The sequence below is a fragment of the Polypterus senegalus genome, chromosome 1 (assembly GCF_016835505.1).
Source record: "Polypterus senegalus isolate Bchr_013 chromosome 1, ASM1683550v1, whole genome shotgun sequence".
NCBI lineage: Eukaryota > Metazoa > Chordata > Cladistia > Polypteriformes > Polypteridae > Polypterus > Polypterus senegalus.
The window spans coordinates 127,336,799-127,354,249 of record NC_053154.1 but is presented as its reverse complement, the minus strand read 5'-3'; the positions used below and the strand labels follow the sequence as shown (position 1 = coordinate 127,354,249).

General features: G+C 35.4%; 1 protein-coding gene across 1 annotated transcript; it reads right to left on the bottom strand.

The window, feature by feature from the left end:
* Positions 1–2,850: 2,850 nt before the first annotated feature.
* LOC120518446 (extracellular calcium-sensing receptor-like) lies at positions 2,851–12,357 on the bottom strand. Its single transcript, XM_039741238.1, has 6 exons — positions 12,146–12,357; positions 11,502–11,796; positions 10,271–11,083; positions 7,148–7,375; positions 4,078–4,201; positions 2,851–3,749 (listed from the first exon to the last, which is right to left on the bottom strand). The coding sequence occupies exons 1-6, from the start codon at positions 12,343–12,345 to the stop codon at positions 2,851–2,853; spliced, it is 2,559 nt and encodes an 852-aa protein (XP_039597172.1). The 5' UTR covers positions 12,346–12,357.
* Between the last annotated feature and the right edge of the window lie 5,094 nt (positions 12,358–17,451).

The following is a 17,451-nucleotide window of genomic DNA, read 5'->3' as shown; positions in this document are numbered from 1 at the left end:
TGGTTTAGAAACTCTATCCTAGTTGTGTCAAAGGTATGGTTCCCCAATATGCGTGTTACTTTATTGTTATTTTCACTTCACCATGGGAAGTTATTTGTCGTTAGCATTACAGCTATAAACCTCATTCACATGGCCCGAGCAGGTGCAAGAAAGTCACCACCACACTGCTGTTACTGGCATTTAACATCAGACAATAGAATCAGTCAATAAGATCAATTTTCTTTTTTTTTAACTCTTATATGGCACTTTTTGTATCATTTTTAATTTTTTTTTCGCCCTTTTTAATTTTAAGTTTTTATTCCTTTTCTTCCCCGGCTGCCAGACAGACATACAGCCCTTTATTAAGGTGGATAAGCTGGTTTCTGTCCATCCAGCAATTAATCTGTGTTGGTTGTATTCAGCATTAATGTTTGCAGTGTACCATTTATTGGAATATATTTTGTAATGCAAGTAATAATTAAATGTGAAGTCACAGTGGGATCGCCAAATGTCTAGGGATCATCAAGGCTTCCCAGCCTTCTTCTCTAGCCCTGTTTACCTGGCTTTTTCCCATAGTAGTAGTATTGCAGTCTGCCCCTTCACTTGTTGTTCCTGATGCCTTCCTAATCTTCTTTCCTTAAGGTGTTCTGTACTAGTTTATCATTTACTATTGTGAGTTGACATGGTATTGATGGCCTACCTTTCTGAAGAATGAGTTCTATATGGCTTTTATCTTTCCATTATTGGGAACTGCAATCAAAAAATCTTCAACTCCTTTGCTTTTGCTTTTCACCAAATTCTAAAGAATGTACTGAGCTGTCACATCCACTTTACTTTACTCTGAAGCCATGAACTCATCTATGCTAAAATAGTCATTAATGACTTATTGTACAAATTCTATGTCACATAACTCGAGCCATCATGCATAAGGCTGCATGGCAAGTTAATTTTTAAAAGAAAAGGCTAACTTACTGAAGAAGACTAGTCCTTGAAGCAATTTGTTTAATTTGTACATTGTGATTCTGGTTTTTGATTTTTAACCCATTCAGTCTTATGATTTCGACTTGATCTCTTTGGTTCTGCTTCATTAGTGCTTTGGTTTATATTGACTTGGTCCATATGACTTATTGGAAATCCCCCTGAATTTGGACTTCTCGCTGTTTTCATTATTAATGATTACTATTCTGTGCGATTATTCCATTCAAAAAAACCCTGTGGATTTAGAGAATGAGCTTTTAATAAGGAAAAAAATGATAAAAATTAGTTGGAAAATGTGCAACTCTACGCACAATTTAAAAAAGAGAAAACAAAAAACACTGACAAAAATGGCATTTCTCCCAAAGAAAAGTTCAGTTCTGAGGTGCAACATTGTCCCCAGTAAACCCTGTACCAAAGGGTTACAAGTCCTAATTTGCCTGTTTTGGATACTCTTTACCATCTTTAAAGAATCTTAGTGTTAGTTAGTTTTTTAATAAGGAGACACTAGCTCTAGGTTTTTGAACTCGCCTTTGCTCAATGACTTGCAATTTTTTATCATCCCTTTGGTGTTGGTTGCTTATTCCTTTCTTTGCATTATTTCAGGGTGCATATTTTTTATTTCTTGGTCACTTTTTTACTCACAATAATTTTTCAACATTGCACATCTCTTAATATAGGAGTTCATCAGATAGAACTGGACCAAGGTACAGAAGTAGTGAAGTCCCTTAAACCTCCTTTGGCTAGAAGCTATTTAGTGACAGTAGGTGAACTTTCCCTCCATGTTCCACAGTGCTGCAGACCCAGAAGAATTCTCTTATGTATGTAAGCTACCACTGAATATTAATTAGGCAATAGTTATTGTCTTGGTATTCCTATTTCATTCTTTTTTTAATGTTAAATAAATGTTAGCTTTCCCTCCATTACTTAGAGGAACTGTGTTACGCAAAAGTCCAAATGACAGGGGCTATAAAAATAGTATGCTGTGAATTTTGAGGGTGTCGTCAGTGCAAGTGTTAATACAACTGCTTATAATAGAATACCAGTTCTTTAAATGAGTATGTGTTTTGTTACAATACTGGAAAACCTTTAATTTGAACTGACTTCCAGCACTTATCTTAAAGTCTATCATTAGGTCAAACCCTTATGCTCTCACATCTACCTATATTTAGCTGTATCACTTTTTGTGATGTCTTTTTCTGACTGCTGTACCTGACATGGTGTTTAGTCATTTGCCTGGTTTGTGCTTTTTAAAATTTATTGTGGAGTCCCCTTAAACCTTGCTTTTCATTAAAATGCAAGATTTACAAAAAGTCTTTTAAAAACTAACAGTGTAACATGTCTCAGTAGAAGAAAGCAGTATGTGGATTTTCAAAATATTTGTGGATCAAATAGATCAGGTGGCCCCTACTTCGCATAGGGCATACTGTTTCTATTCACTTTCCATTTTAGTGCTGCCCAGTGTTAAGTGAGACCTTAATAAAACAACTTGAAAGAAGGAACAACACATAGTAAATCATATCTAAAGATCACAATCATGTCAAGATGTTCTTTACATCTATTGATTTTCATGATGCTACCCTCTTAACAGGATGCATTTTCATCAAAGATTCTAGCACAATGCACACAGAACTAAACATTTTCTTCTTTGTAATAACATACCATTTATATACAAAAATTCCTTTAAAACATCAGTTTTGAAGAGAAAGCCTCTATATTGTTGTTTCTCTTTGGTCGATAATGTATTATATCAACAACAACTAATTAGGCTCTTAAACACAAATAAAACATATATGTTATGTTTGTATTTATTTTTCTTTTATTGTATTAAATAAACTACACAAAGCAATTCTTAATACAGAGTAATATTGCAAGAACCAAATGCTTTTTATCTATTTAGTTTTTGCCCATCAGATGCTTTTTGGTGTTTTTGTTGGGTTTAAACAGTATAACATAGCATTTTGGAGCAAAGATGCACAAAAGCAAACCAAAACTAGAAGCCAAAATTGCAAATATTTCAACAGCTACAGTATATTTTCCAGGTGAGCTAATATAAGCAGGAATGAAAGTAATCCAGACAGCACAAAATATCAGCATGCTGAAAGTGATATATTTAGCTTCATTAAAGTTATCAGGTAACTTGCGAGCCAGGAAAGATAACAAGAAACACATAGCAGAGAGAAGTCCTATATATCCCAACACAGTGTAAAATGCAATTTTAGATCCAAGGTCACATTCTAGAATAATTTTCTCTTTGTATGATTGCATATTTTTACTGGGAAAAGGAGGGGATAATATTAACCACACACTGCATATCATGACCTGTATGAGCGTAAAACAACACACACTTATCCTCTGCTGAGTTGGCCCAAACCATTTCATCATATTATTCCCGGGTAGAGCAGCACGGAAGGCCACTAGCACTACTACTGTTTTACCCAGAATGCAAGAAATGCACAGAACAAAAGTGATTCCGAAAGCTGTGTGTCGTAACATGCAGGACCAGTCAGAGGGCACACCAATGAAAGTGAGGGAGCAAAGAAAACACAGAGTCAGAGAAAACAGGAGAAGAAAGCTCAGCTCAGAATTATTGGCTTTAACGATTGGAGTATCTCTGTAGGAGAAGAAAATCACTGCAACTGACACACTTACAGCTGCTCCAATCAGCGAAAATGTCACAAGCGTCATTCCTAAAATTTCTCCGTATGAAAGAAATTCAATATTCTTTAATATACATTGATCCTTTTTAATATTTGACCAGTAATCCAAAGGACATCTGATGCAGTCGGTGGAATCTATAATAAAAATAACATGGTTACAGTATATGCGTTCTCAATAATTTGCGCATTTGCATTTGTAGATTACATGGTGGTGAACTGGCTAGCACTACTGCCTGATACCTCCTAGCATCTAAGTGTAATTCCCAAGCTACCTTCCGTATGGAATTTACATATTTATGACTCCAGTTTCCTTCCTACAAAGTATGAACTATACAGTATATTAACTTTCGATTATGTATTCTAAATTATGACAGTAGTTGTTTTGGAATTCTATAAATAAGATAATTTCTTTACTTGGAATTTTCTTACATATTTTTTCTCTCGAGTCTTGTTTATACTTAACCTGTTTTGGTGCTGACTTCCCCTTCAGCACATGGAAGGCAATCAAAACAACATATGGGTTTGCCTTTCTGAACAGCCTTACGAGTACCTGGAAGACAACTTGTACTGCAAACTGATGTAGGTACCTAGAAGAGAAAGTTAGTCATTTTTATGTGTATCTATTCCTAGTTAGCAGAATCACAAATGCACACTCTGCTTTATATTGAATTTATACAACTACAACTAAATACCCACATTCCTTCTTTATATCCATATATTTTTGAGTTATCTACAATAGTCTTATTCCTATATATTCCACCAGAGTATATGTAAATTCAAATGAGTCAAAGTAATCTCCTTCATAGCATTTCATTGAATTTGAAATTGGAAATGGTTAACACCACTAACTCTCCCACTTCTTCAAATACAGGAAATAAAAGATAAGCACCATGCCAGCTACACGAAGAACCATATGCAATATTCTTTAGTAAACTATATAGTGTGATATCCATTTAGTACACAATTGTCGACTGTCTGTCCACATTTGGATGTCATTCGTATTATGAAAATCTTGCGCTGCATCCATTTTCCCAAGCAATTTTCCAAATTCTTCTCAGTAAATTTCCAAAATGTTATTTAAAAGCACACATATATAATACATATGAACATATATAATATATGTTTATGAATATGTGTTATGTTTCCAGCATTGCACTCTTTGTCATTAGATCTATTTACTGACAATCTAATAAAAAACGGATTTAGGTAAAGTAAGATGTGGTTCGGAAGGTGTTGGTCATAAAGTCTTTTTTATTATTTGGATGTTCTTCTTTTTTAAGCCTGCATCTGCTAGGTTTTAGTCCAAGTGTCTGTAAATGTGGTTTTCATTAGAGAGCCACGAATCCACCAGCTCTCTAGCATTCAGTATTGGACTGAATTTTTACTTTCAAACTGTCCCAGTCGCCCTGTGGTGGGCTGGCGCCCTGCCCAGGGTTTGTTTCCTGACTTGCACCCTGTGTTGGCTGGGACTGACTCCAGCAGACCCCGGTGACCCTGTAGTTAGGATATAGCGGGTTGGATAATGGATGGATGGAAAGTGTCCCAGTTAAACATGTGTCTTGTGGAACTTGTATGTGTGTAAATCAGAGACTGTGGGTCTTTTCTTCTGACAGCACTGCGATGTTCCTGTATACATGCTGCAAGTCTTTTAAATATTTATACCATGTATACCGCTGGGCATGTACTGCATGTGATGCTTTAAACTGCACTTCTTTTTTCTGTTGTCGACTTTTTGCTTTTGTCGTTGAAAAGGACAGTCCATAAAGTGTTTCCCGGTTTGTGCTCTATCTTGATCCCAGATCTGGACAGGATGCGTGCTGTATTTTCTAACATACCACAATGATAAAGAAGGATGTGGTAAGTGCGGTGGGGAACTGAGTTGGAGTTGACTGTTTGCTGAGGTTTGCAGCAGCATCTCCTATATAGGCATTGTTTAATAAATGTCTTGGGGTCGCCGTTCGATATGAACAGACAAAAAGATAATGTATTTCATTCTTTTTTGTGTTACAATGGAGGTTAATCCTTTTGGACAAAGTCCTAACACAACTCCATTTATGTGGTGAAGGGTGGCTACTGGAAAGTGCAGTATTTTCTCTGCATAACAATCCTTGAGATAAACACTCATAATTAAACCGGCGTGGTTACCTCTTTCAATACAAAATGTCTAGGAAATTGATAGATAAGCTACACCGACGAGACACTCATCATATTAAAAAGTAGCCAGCTGAATGAATTCTTCACATATATCAACTCAGTATTCCTGTAATCCAATTCACAATGGAAAAAGAAATGAACGGATGCATCGATTTCCTTGACTTTTCTATTGAAAAAGATAAACACGTCGGTTTAATTACGAGTGTATAAGGAATGCATTGTATACATCTTGTATGAAATTAAATGGTTAATGGAGGAAATGGCTTCTTCCCTTTTGTTCTGTTCTGAGCCAAATGTCAATTTGATAAAAAAAAAAACATTAAACTCTGAGAACGTTAAAAGCAAAAACTAGGTGAGTAAACTATACGACAAATTGGTAGATTACATACAGCAGTGCTTCAGTTGTTCAGTCATCACTTTTCTGTTTTCTGCACACACTCCTTCCTTCTATTGTGTGAAATGACAGATTTTGGTTCCATAGTTTCGCTATTAGACAACCACCTCAGTAGAAATAAATACCATCAATGGTAGTTTATTGAAACAATGCCAAATAAATAACACATTGTTTGGCTTTAGGTAAGTGTTTTTGTTATGGCGTAAACATTACCTGGTTCTAATTATTCAACTAGTATTTTTTCTAATAATAACACAGCTACAGAACACAAAAGCCATACTGTACAATTAGTACTGCAAAACTCACACGAACCCATATCTAACAAGTCATTTAAAATATGAGCGATTATATAATAAACACAACAGATAAGGATTATATTAATACATTTGAAGTTAAATCGGTTAAATAGTATGAAAAATGTTTATTTGCTGTAGAAGACATGCAAGGTAATGGTGTAACAGAGCAATGTGCAGAGGACCCCTAAGAGGAGCAGCCAAAAGATGTTATGTTAAGTTTGCAACATTTTACATGATTAAAAATTTATATTAAAATGTTATCTTTATAATGTGGCACCAACAAACTAATGTGTTTTAAAAGCACGCATTAAGGATACTTAAAAAGTAGTATTTCTATTAAATATAAGCACTGTTATGTGTATAGCAGCAATTTACTTTCAGCTGGCACATTAGAGAGATATGTACATGTGGGGAGAAGGATTTCACGGTGCCAAGTTCACATTCTTGCAGACATTTTTATGTAAAAATACAGGATCTAAGAAGAGCATGCCAAGTCCTCACAGAGCAGCTGGATTTGGAGCAGGAGTGCTAACCCCTGCACCACCATGTGATTACAGGCATATAAAAAAATGTATACTTCCTTAATAACACACACTGCAATAATGACTTTCAATTTCAATTACCACAGAAACAGAAAATGAGCAGCTGCCAAAGGACTTTAGTAAAATATTAGCACTAGAGAAGCTTACTTGATGTTGATTGTCTGTCCAAATGATATTGATGTTATTCATTTTAAATTGCTGTCCCACTGGATAAGATGCATCGTAATATCCAACTACAACAAATTCAGTCACTCCATTTTTATTAAGCTGCCAATTTACTAACTCATATCTTGCAGTTGGGTCTCCATTTTCATCAAAGAATACCCTTTCTCCTATTTTGGTTGTGAAGTTGACGCCTTTCAGATACTGAAGTACCTATGGAAGGCACATAAATATTTAATGTACATACATTTTTTACAGGTACAGGTAGGTTTTACTAAAGGGAAATGCTATTAGATTGTGATAATTATGATGTACGGACTGTATTTTAATGCCTTTTTAAGAGGGCCAAAGTACTTGCAATGAAGAACTTTTTGGGGGTTTTCGTCAGTTTATACAGACTACCTTTTGTCACTTCTCAGGAAATTGGCCAACAGGTCAGGAATATTTCAGCCAAGCTCCCCTTCCACCACACTGTGCCCATCCCACTAGTCTGGAAGTCATTAAACCAACCAGCAAAGCACTACGTCCAGTTTTTATATGGTGTGGGTGTACTTTCATAAAGCATAACATGTTTTTGTTAACATAAAAAGGCAATTTGTAACAGTGTCCTGTTCTCCTAACATAATCTGAGCAGTTTACAACAGGCATTTAGCGAGAATGTTAACCAAAAGCACTTATATTCCATTAACACATCTGTGATGCCAAGAATAGACTGACAAAGGTCTGGACCAAAATTACCCTGTGATTCAATTATTTTGAGCCAAAGTAGCTTTGGCAGATGTAATGGTACTTTACATGGTGACTGGCATGTGGGTAAGGTATCTGGCTGAAACTTCAGTTTTTTTACTTGGCCTGTATTCTTCATTGTAACAGTAATCATGTCATTACATGGGCCAGGTAATAGTGGCTCAGATACTGACCCCTTACATTTTCCCCTAAGCCCCAAAATGCAGAGAAGATGCACTATAATGCTGCATATGATCTTGAATGGTCAGGTGAAGAGTGCAGTCTGAAATCTTGAATGTAGGTCATGGAGTCTCGATGCATCAGGGAGTAGGCTGCTCTACCAGCCAATGAAGTTTTGCATCATCATGATTGCCTATGTATGAAATTTATTAGCATTGTCCTTGTGTATTTGCTTTAGGGTAGCAACCAGGAGGAGTTTGAGATGTGTTTGCGTATGCACATTTACAGTATAAGATGATTGTAATTTATAAAGGTTACTTGAGAAGAAATGAGCATACACTAGGTTTTATAAATCTTTTTTTTTTTTTTGGCATAGGCATTTTCCTGTTTTTTGATATTTGCATACTTTCATGCTCGAACCCACAAAATGTTTTTTAAATGAAACCCCAGCGCACTAAAAGTGTATTTAGGAATTGCTATATGTAATTGAAAGGCTGTCAAATTAGTCAAGTATTAACTAATAATATTTTATTCTTGGACGTAGAAAGCTGTCCTGATAGCATCAAAGCACAGAAACACACTATTAAAATGGACTCCTACTCATTACAGTGTACAAGTACAGAGATTATCATTCTCAAAGTGGGGCAGACTTAAGTTACTAATTAACAAAATGTGCGCATTTTAGGATAGTTGAAGAAACACATGCAATGTGAAGTAGCAATAACACCAGCTGCACTAGAGTGCTATTAAAATAGGTAACATATAGACATTTATGCAGAGCTAAAGGAGGAAACAGGGAAATGCATTCAAAATAGGCAACAGAATGTAGATAATTAAGGAAACAGAATCAAAATAAAAAAGTGTTAAGTCTGCTATCATGTGCTCTGTATATCATAGATATGTACATTCTGAATTACAAAGTGCGCAAAAACACACACAACAGTGTAGAATCACTAGGGGAATGTTTGCCATTTTGTCAATAATTTTAGACAACTTAAAAAATGTAAGCATGGTTTAACATTCAAGTATGTTTGCAGACTCAGTTAACTGATTTGAAGCTGGTGCATTTTTAAATTGTTTTAGTTATGTTGTTAGACAGTCAGTTATCACATTTTTGTGTATGAAATATTTTTCTAACAAGGAGTCAACTACAAAAATAACAGAAATAATAGAATGCAATTACATGTATTAGTAGACAGCATTACATACATGTTTCTAGTAGTACTTTGTACAGGTGGGGGATGAATTCTGTTATGTTGCTTTCCTTTATCTAACCTTATGAAATATTTTTTCTTTTCATTTTTGTTTTTCTAGTTTTAGCTTGTGCCCGTGTGTTCACTATGTTATATAAGTTTGACGTGGTTGTATGCAATGTTATTTTCTTTAAATAATATATAAAAACAGCACTTTATAGTTTTATATAGTTAAACACATATCCCAAATCGACATGTAGTGGCTCAATAGCTTTCATACACAGCAAAGCCCAAATCGAGTAATACAAAAATGGCTTTTATTGATGACCTTAGTTGTTGGCTGAAACTTTTTAAGCATAACATATACCATGGAGAAATAAAATCTCTGAAGTCTCAAGGTAAAACCACTGATTTGAACAATTGCCGATATGTGGTAATGACAGAGAAATACAGTGCAGTTAACACAACTGTGAGCTTGTTTTTAGTGTAACCTAAAAACTGACAACATATCTGTTCACTCTATGCTCCCAGAGCGACGTTTTCAGAAATACTTTCCACTTACATTGTTTTTTCTTTTTTACTTTCATGGTTAAATTACCTCAAGCAGCCAGTGAAGTGAGCTACTATAGCAATGGTTCGAATACACTTCTCCAGGCATTTAAGAAATTTGCATTGCGGACCTATTTTGCCATTGGGAGCGGCCCGTTTGGACGAATGAAACAGGAAAATATGCAAAATATAGAAGCTGAAGTCACACTGTTTATTTTAAGATCGGAAAGTTTGAAAATTTGACAATGATTTTTAGTTTGAGATTTCTCAGTGACAACTAAACATTCCTGAAAAATTTCTTTGAAGAACATGTAGGCCAGATTTATACCAAAGTAGGTGTAAGTGGGTGCCGAATTGTTATATGCACACAGAAAGACAGACAAACATTAAAACAGCAAAAGGTGCTTATCACATTATACGTGACCACACCTAAAAAGTAAAGTTAATTGTTGTTTCTTACCTGCCATGGCTCAAGGTTTATTTGATTCCAACATTTTTTAATTGAAATAGGGTTATTTCTGTCTTCACACACAAGATTTTGCAGTGAATGTGCTACAGCATAAACAGCTTTATATACATTATTTGAAATTCTCAGCTCTGACACATCAGTATATGGATTATTTATTTCTTTTAGACTCTCATTTCCTGTGCATGGATTTTTTATGTCAGCACCAATCTGTGCTGTAAGAGAACACCCAAATACAGTCTCCCAAAACTCCTTCACAAACATATTGTCAGGTTTATCAGATGGGTGAATTTGTAATAGAAATTCCCTCAAACCTGGTATTACAGCACTAACAATGGCAAATCCAATTGCTCCACCAAGCACTTTAAATCCATTGTCAGTGGCAAGGTTTCTAGCTGTAATCCAAGATTCACTTCCCACCCATTCTAAACCTGTAATATTCTGAAGCAGTAATTCCCGCATCAAAATTGCCATTTCTCCCTGTGCCATAAAAGCTACAATAACTTTTGCAGTGGACTGCTTTATGACTTCAATAACTTTAAGGATTTTTTCTTTTGGATCTGTTCTAGAAAATGACTCCGAATATTCAATGCAAATTCCCTCTTGTAGTGCAGTGTGAACAAAAGTGGACATTCCAGAATTGCCATAGTCATCGTCACTTCTAATTGCGCCAACCCATGTCCAACGAAAATGCTTGACCAGTTGTACCAAGGCTCTGCTTTGATAATAATCACTTGGGACTGTCCGAAAGAATGATGGGAATTCTTTTCTATTGCTGAGACATGCACAGCTGGCAAGGTGACTTATCTGTTGAAGTGGAGGAAATAAAGGATAATTTAAATATATTTAAAATGTTTTCGTATGTAAATATTTACATATCACGTTCCCTGTATCTGTGTCGTGTTTTCTCCAGGTATTCTGTTTTTTCTCAGATAAGTTAATTGATGATAATAAATTGCTCCCATTTGTGCCATGCAGTGGGCCAGTGCCCAGTTTAGGACTAGCACCCAATAGGCACTGAACACCCTGCATGATCCTGGTGGATTAAATGTCTTTAACAATGGATGGATAAACTGAAAATATTCATCACTGTCAGGAGTGTGTTATGTATGAATTCATGAGACAATTAAAAAGATATGCCTGTTCACAGTACAAAAAGTAATTCTATGTATTAAAAAAGTATTGATGAAAAGAAACAAGACAAAATGTAAAAAGTCTTTCTTACCACTGGAACCTGCAATGGTCCTATAGTTGTTGCCATTCCAATCATTGGAGAAGATGAGGTCTGTCCTATTACTGAAAGCACAGAAGATTGTTTGGTGCAAGACATATCTGAATTAAATTCATTGTCTTGCCCATTCACCAAATCAAGCACAGCTTTTATTGACCGAGGTATATTTGCACACGCATCATAAATCTTATAGCCCAGTGAAATGCCCGGAAGAATTTCTGTACTGTTGTTAATTTCTTCTATGGTAAACATCATGGTTTGTGCAAACTGAAATTCTCTATAATTTAGGCTAAGGAAAAAGAAGCAAAACAACACACAATACGTAAAATTTGCATTATTTACTTTGATATAATTTAACACAGTACACGTACAAACAAGATATTTGTCAAAAAATAGGAAAACATTACCTTTATAAGTAATTCTTGCTATAGACACATGTAATTTATTCTGAGAAAAGCATAGTAAACCTTTTGTAAACTTGTTTGACTTATGTAGGCTTATCTACAGTGTAAAAACTAAAATGAGAGAGACAGCCTTTACAGCAACCAATGATGTTTGAAATGTAATATATATACTGATGATTAAAAATTAAAGTACAATAAAGTGCTATAATAATGAGGATATCATATTTTACTAACCTTTTACATTTTAAAGGCTCTGGCCTGCTTTCAAAAGTAGGATTACTGCCAACAAAGCTACCATGAAAAGAAAACAGTCCGCCAATAATTATATCTCCTTCTTTCAAAAAGAGTGGGAGTTCTGGTTTTCCTAGATGTTTACACACCGATTCCACTGACTGTATGAAAAGGCCAGCCAATAGCAACCTCAAGAAAATCATTTTCTATTTCATGGGAAGAAAACATGTTTTCAGCTTATATACAAAACTGAATCTCACATGAGTTAAAATGGTTGAGTAGGAGGATATATTGATTGATGTTTAACTCTCTAAACCTCAAGAGTACTATTTGTCACTCTGTCTTGGGAAAATAAACTGAATAATAGTAATTATCTTTAATCACTTTTCAAGAGAGACATAGTGTACTTTGCAATTATAATGAAAATTATATTGACAAAATGTACTGTATGATTATAACTTAACAATTTGTTAACATAAAAGGTAACATTAAAATGTTTCAAACTGAGTAACAAGAAAAGTGCTATATAAATGTAATAATTGATTAATAATTACAATTGTGTACATTATCGTTGTACTGCTTGGCAACTTTTTAAAGGAAAACATGAGATTAGAAAATGCTCTCCTGTTATTAGATCATCGTTATCATTTTTATTGTGTATTACATACAGAGCTTACTATTTTAAATGATTCCATTAAATATATTATATAAAACAAACATGTTACATTTTAATATTTGCTGTTTGATAGCTTACAGAAAAGAAGCATTTCGTAGTACAGATGATGCTCTTCACATGAAGGGGGATTTTCTACCGGGCTATTACACTAGAAATTAGGAAGGGGGTTTTACTTTTTACCTGTTTAGATAAATAATAAAATTAAAAGATGAATAACATCACTTTATCTTATACAGTCACTAGGCTCAACTCATTTTCTGGTGAGCTCATAAGGTGTTCTTTTCTTTGGGTCTAATCAGCACTAAACATTTTAACTAGTATGTTTTTTTAATATGCGTAATCTGAAAAAAATGTAAAAACTTTGTATTTTGCAAAGTGTATGATGCACAAGTTTTCATTTAAGTAGTATAAAGCTGATGTACTCTGAAGCTGACTTTTTTCACAATCATCTCTTTTTACAAGACATTGGTAGAAGTTTTTATGCAAAAAGTACATTTCTTTTAAAAAGGAATGTATTTATTGTATAATCATTTTTTTTAATTCAGAAATAAATCTCTCCCCAGAAGATTTGAAGGGAAACAAAACAGTCTAATAAATAAACAGCAATGTGAATTAAACCTGTATCATAGGGCAACAAATAGCCAACATTTGACAAACTGAGCTAATGTACTCCAGTTTTCAAATGATTTGTGGGATGCCCCGTTGATCCAAAACCCCGACTATTTAATGTGATATAAATGTATAAGAAAGGTCTCCATTTGTTCACAGGAGCTGGACCATAACATTCATAAAAATATAACAGGACTATAACAAGGCACAAAAAACTTTTGCCAGTTGTTAATGGAGGTTCTTACATCAAAGAAGAAGAGATACAGTATATACTTCTAAATATCCAAAACTATCAGTGACAGGGAGAGAGAAAGGTTAGGTAAGAAAAATCAGACACAATAGTCCAACCTAGGTTACGCCACATGTCTGCTCCATGTGACCACCAACAAGCATCATAACTATAAACAACTTGCCGGCACCCATGCCAGAACACAACAAAGTAGTGTCTGTGTCACCCATTAAAAGAAAACGGCGTTGATGTGAAATCACAAAAGTGCAAATAATTTCTAAATATGAAATGCTGAAATAATATCAAAAATGTAAAAAAAAAATTAAAATAAAATAAAAAAACATTCACAGCAAGCATATGGTGCAAATTATGTGGCTCAATCAGACCACTTTTAGGGTAGATCAGGGTCTGTAAAAACTCGACCATGAAGGGTTTAAGTAAATTTGTATTTGTTTATTTTCCTTTGTACAGTATAAAAGAAACTACTTTTACTTCATCTAAGCACTGTCACTTAACTTTTTTGTGCAATGTACTGTTGCAGTTCATTTTCTAAATGGTGATCCACGTGTTATTATAACTATGAAAGAGTTAAATGCACAGAAGTTTATTTATACTCATTTATAAAGAACATCAACTTTCCATTCTTTACCAGTGTGAGGTCATAACATGAGCAGGATAGATCAGTGCAGACTGGGTTTTGAGTCGCTTCAGCCTGTCCCTGTACAGAGCTAACATAGTTGGCATATTCCTTATGGCAGATCAGCTCCTAAACTATGGTCTGGTGGGATATATTACTAGCAGCTTTATTAGTATAACATTAAAAGGGACAGAAAGATAGCTCAATTTAGACTGTTTAGCAAATATGGCTTCTCATTTTATTTTTAAGATTATAATTGGTGGATAATATAAAACATAATGCTAATACTTAATGATAGTGACTCACCCGGAACAATGCTTCGGTGTGTCTGCCTTTGCTTTTGAATTCAGCTGAGTGAAAAATGACAGCTGTCTGATTAACTGCGATTTTAGTTCCCTCTCCTTTTTCTTTCTCAGATCGCTTTTCGGAAGGAAGTCAGTTTCATAGTTTTTATGAACAATTCGAAAGTGCCTTTCCACATTTTCCTTCTTCGGAATATCAATGGTAGGTTGACAGATCAGACAAATGCACTTCAATTGTGACATTGTGAGAAAAAAAATCCTCTTCCAATTCCACATCCAAATCAAAATTAAATCCCTTCTTTAGTTGATATAAATTGGAAGGCTAACTAGATCACAGCCAGAGTTTTGCAGTAGCTCACGCGTTTGATCGTGCGTGCGGGATGACCAGTGTGTTAGAAGAAAAGAGATCTCAGACTGGCTGCCCAGTATGTCAATCAAGTGGCAAATGCCATAGGGAGTATATATGATAGACTAATGGTTAAAAAAATTTTTTTTAAATGCAACATGATCTACCTGCACTACCTTTGCGATCTACCGGTCGATCACGATCGATGTCTTGGGCACCCATGATTTAGATTTTTGCACTAAGGGAGCATTACTTTCTAACTTTTAATCTTGGGTAACTAAGCACTCCATTCTTTTTGAAAATGCATATTCAGTAGAAATTTTTGATTATTTTACTATAAAAAGCTTCAATTTCTAAAAAATAATCATCATCATCACCAGGGACTGAGACTGAGGCATGCCCATGGCACATTCTGGGATAGTTTGTAGCCTTCAAACTGTTCTGCCATCTCAGAAGCAGGAAAGGTCTGTGTCCCAGGTTACACACTTTCTTCAGATCAGGGTGAGCTTCAAAGAAACATTTCCCATGGACTTCGGTTAAATTTCTTACTGCTCCATCTATCAAGGTGGGACAAAGTTGTTTTATTCTCAGTTAAGTGGCAATACATAGTGCAAATGAGCCCGCTCTCTGTTCTCATCCCAAGGAACAGCCTTGTCAGTCTTGTTCAGCTGTGGACAGGTTTATCAGTATCACTCAGATGAGCATTATCTGTTCCAAAATCAGTGCAAACTGACTGTGTATTTGTGTAGTTAGAAAAATACTGACTATACAGCAGCACAGACAACAGACAGATAACTCAGGGGGCAACCTGCTAAAGTGAATATCCCTGTTATTTAATACTTTTTATAATCACTAGCTATGCTCCACGTCTAAGATGGGTTCGAACCTAAGTAAATCAGTGTAGACCTCATGGTTTTTAACAGATACATGGGTTGTCAATTTGGTGTGGTATAATAATATGCACTCAATCCCTTTCACTCGCAGTGGCCTATTCTTCTTGGGATAGCGCCGCGCATCTTCATCGAACTAACCATTCTTCAAGTGTTTTGCTGGTAAAATGCTACCACACAAGCCTGGTTTAATCACTCTAGCCCAGTCATGTTGGGGCTCCCCACTGTGTATGTTGATTTAGCATTATTTTCAATCATTCATTTTTTGCCCACCATGTAAATTATACGTCATTAGCATTACAGCTATAAACCTTGTTCACATAGCCAGAGCAGATGCAAGAAAGTTGCCACCACGCTACAGTTGCCAGGATATGTAGTAAAGTGAGTAAGAGGTCTGTGGCATGTGCTAGTTTTTGAATAACAACAGTGTAGCTCATGCTTCATGGATGTGTGTAGTCACATGGCTCAGGGTGTTTAGTGGGGAGATTGGGCTGATTGTGCTTGCACGTGAATGAATGATCAGCCAGTTTCTTCATTAATGCTCTGTGGGTCGTAATGAAGTCACCTGCACCAACAGATGATATAAAAAGCCTGAGTTGGTTAGACAAGTAAGACAGAGAAGAAAAGAGAGAAAATAATTGGTTTAAAAGCTGAGAAGCGATTGGGGAAGCCCCTTGGAGGAGCATGTAAGAGGAGCACTTGGGGAGAATGGAATTGCTCCTGTTGAACAGCATATAGCAAGAGCAGGGCTCCTAGTGATCCCACAGATGTCAAGGAAGTCAAAGGGATGACAGAGTCGGGCCCAGTACATCCCAGTGGTTGCTGATAGAAAGGTGGTCAGGACGGGAATTGTTTGTTGCTGGATTCTCGTTTCCACTCATCATACTTGGGAGTCAGTGATAAGCAAGAAAAGACAGAGCAGCCCTGGAAAGAATATTTTTAAGACCAATTCTGCTTTTATTTTAGTGGATTAATTGTAATCATTGTTTATGGGATTTTACCTTCTTCATGAATGCTTGGGTTTTTATTGGATTATTTATTGATTTATCAAGATCTTGCACTGCACTTTATATACCGTTAGTACATTGTGAAAATAAAAACACAAAGCACATTTTGCTCCTACCTCTGTCGTTATGTGTTCTCATTACATAATTTCAGTTTCTTGACTATCGATATCCAAATTCAAGGATGAGTATACAAGCTTCAGTATACCTGGGCATCACAGCATACATATAATGTCGGACAACACAAAAATGTCCTAGCAACTGGACAAATTCACAATTACACAGACACACACACAAAGACAGCTGCCGTTTTATTAAGATGGATAATTTACAAGTGTGACTCATGTTGCTGTTTAAATAAATAATTCTTACATTTAGCAAGGTTGTGGCGCTTGAAACAGACCTTCTTTGACTTAAGCTTAAAACAAATCTATGAAAAATACCTAAATTTGTTGCATTTTGTCTCAAGGAAAATTCAGCGACTACTCCCAAGCGCATATCATCACCATTCACCATTCAATACTTACCAAAGTCCACAAATAGAAATGGATATTTTGACAAAGTAAATTGATCTTTTTGATTTTTAAGATATAGCAAAAATAATTCATTTAATGAA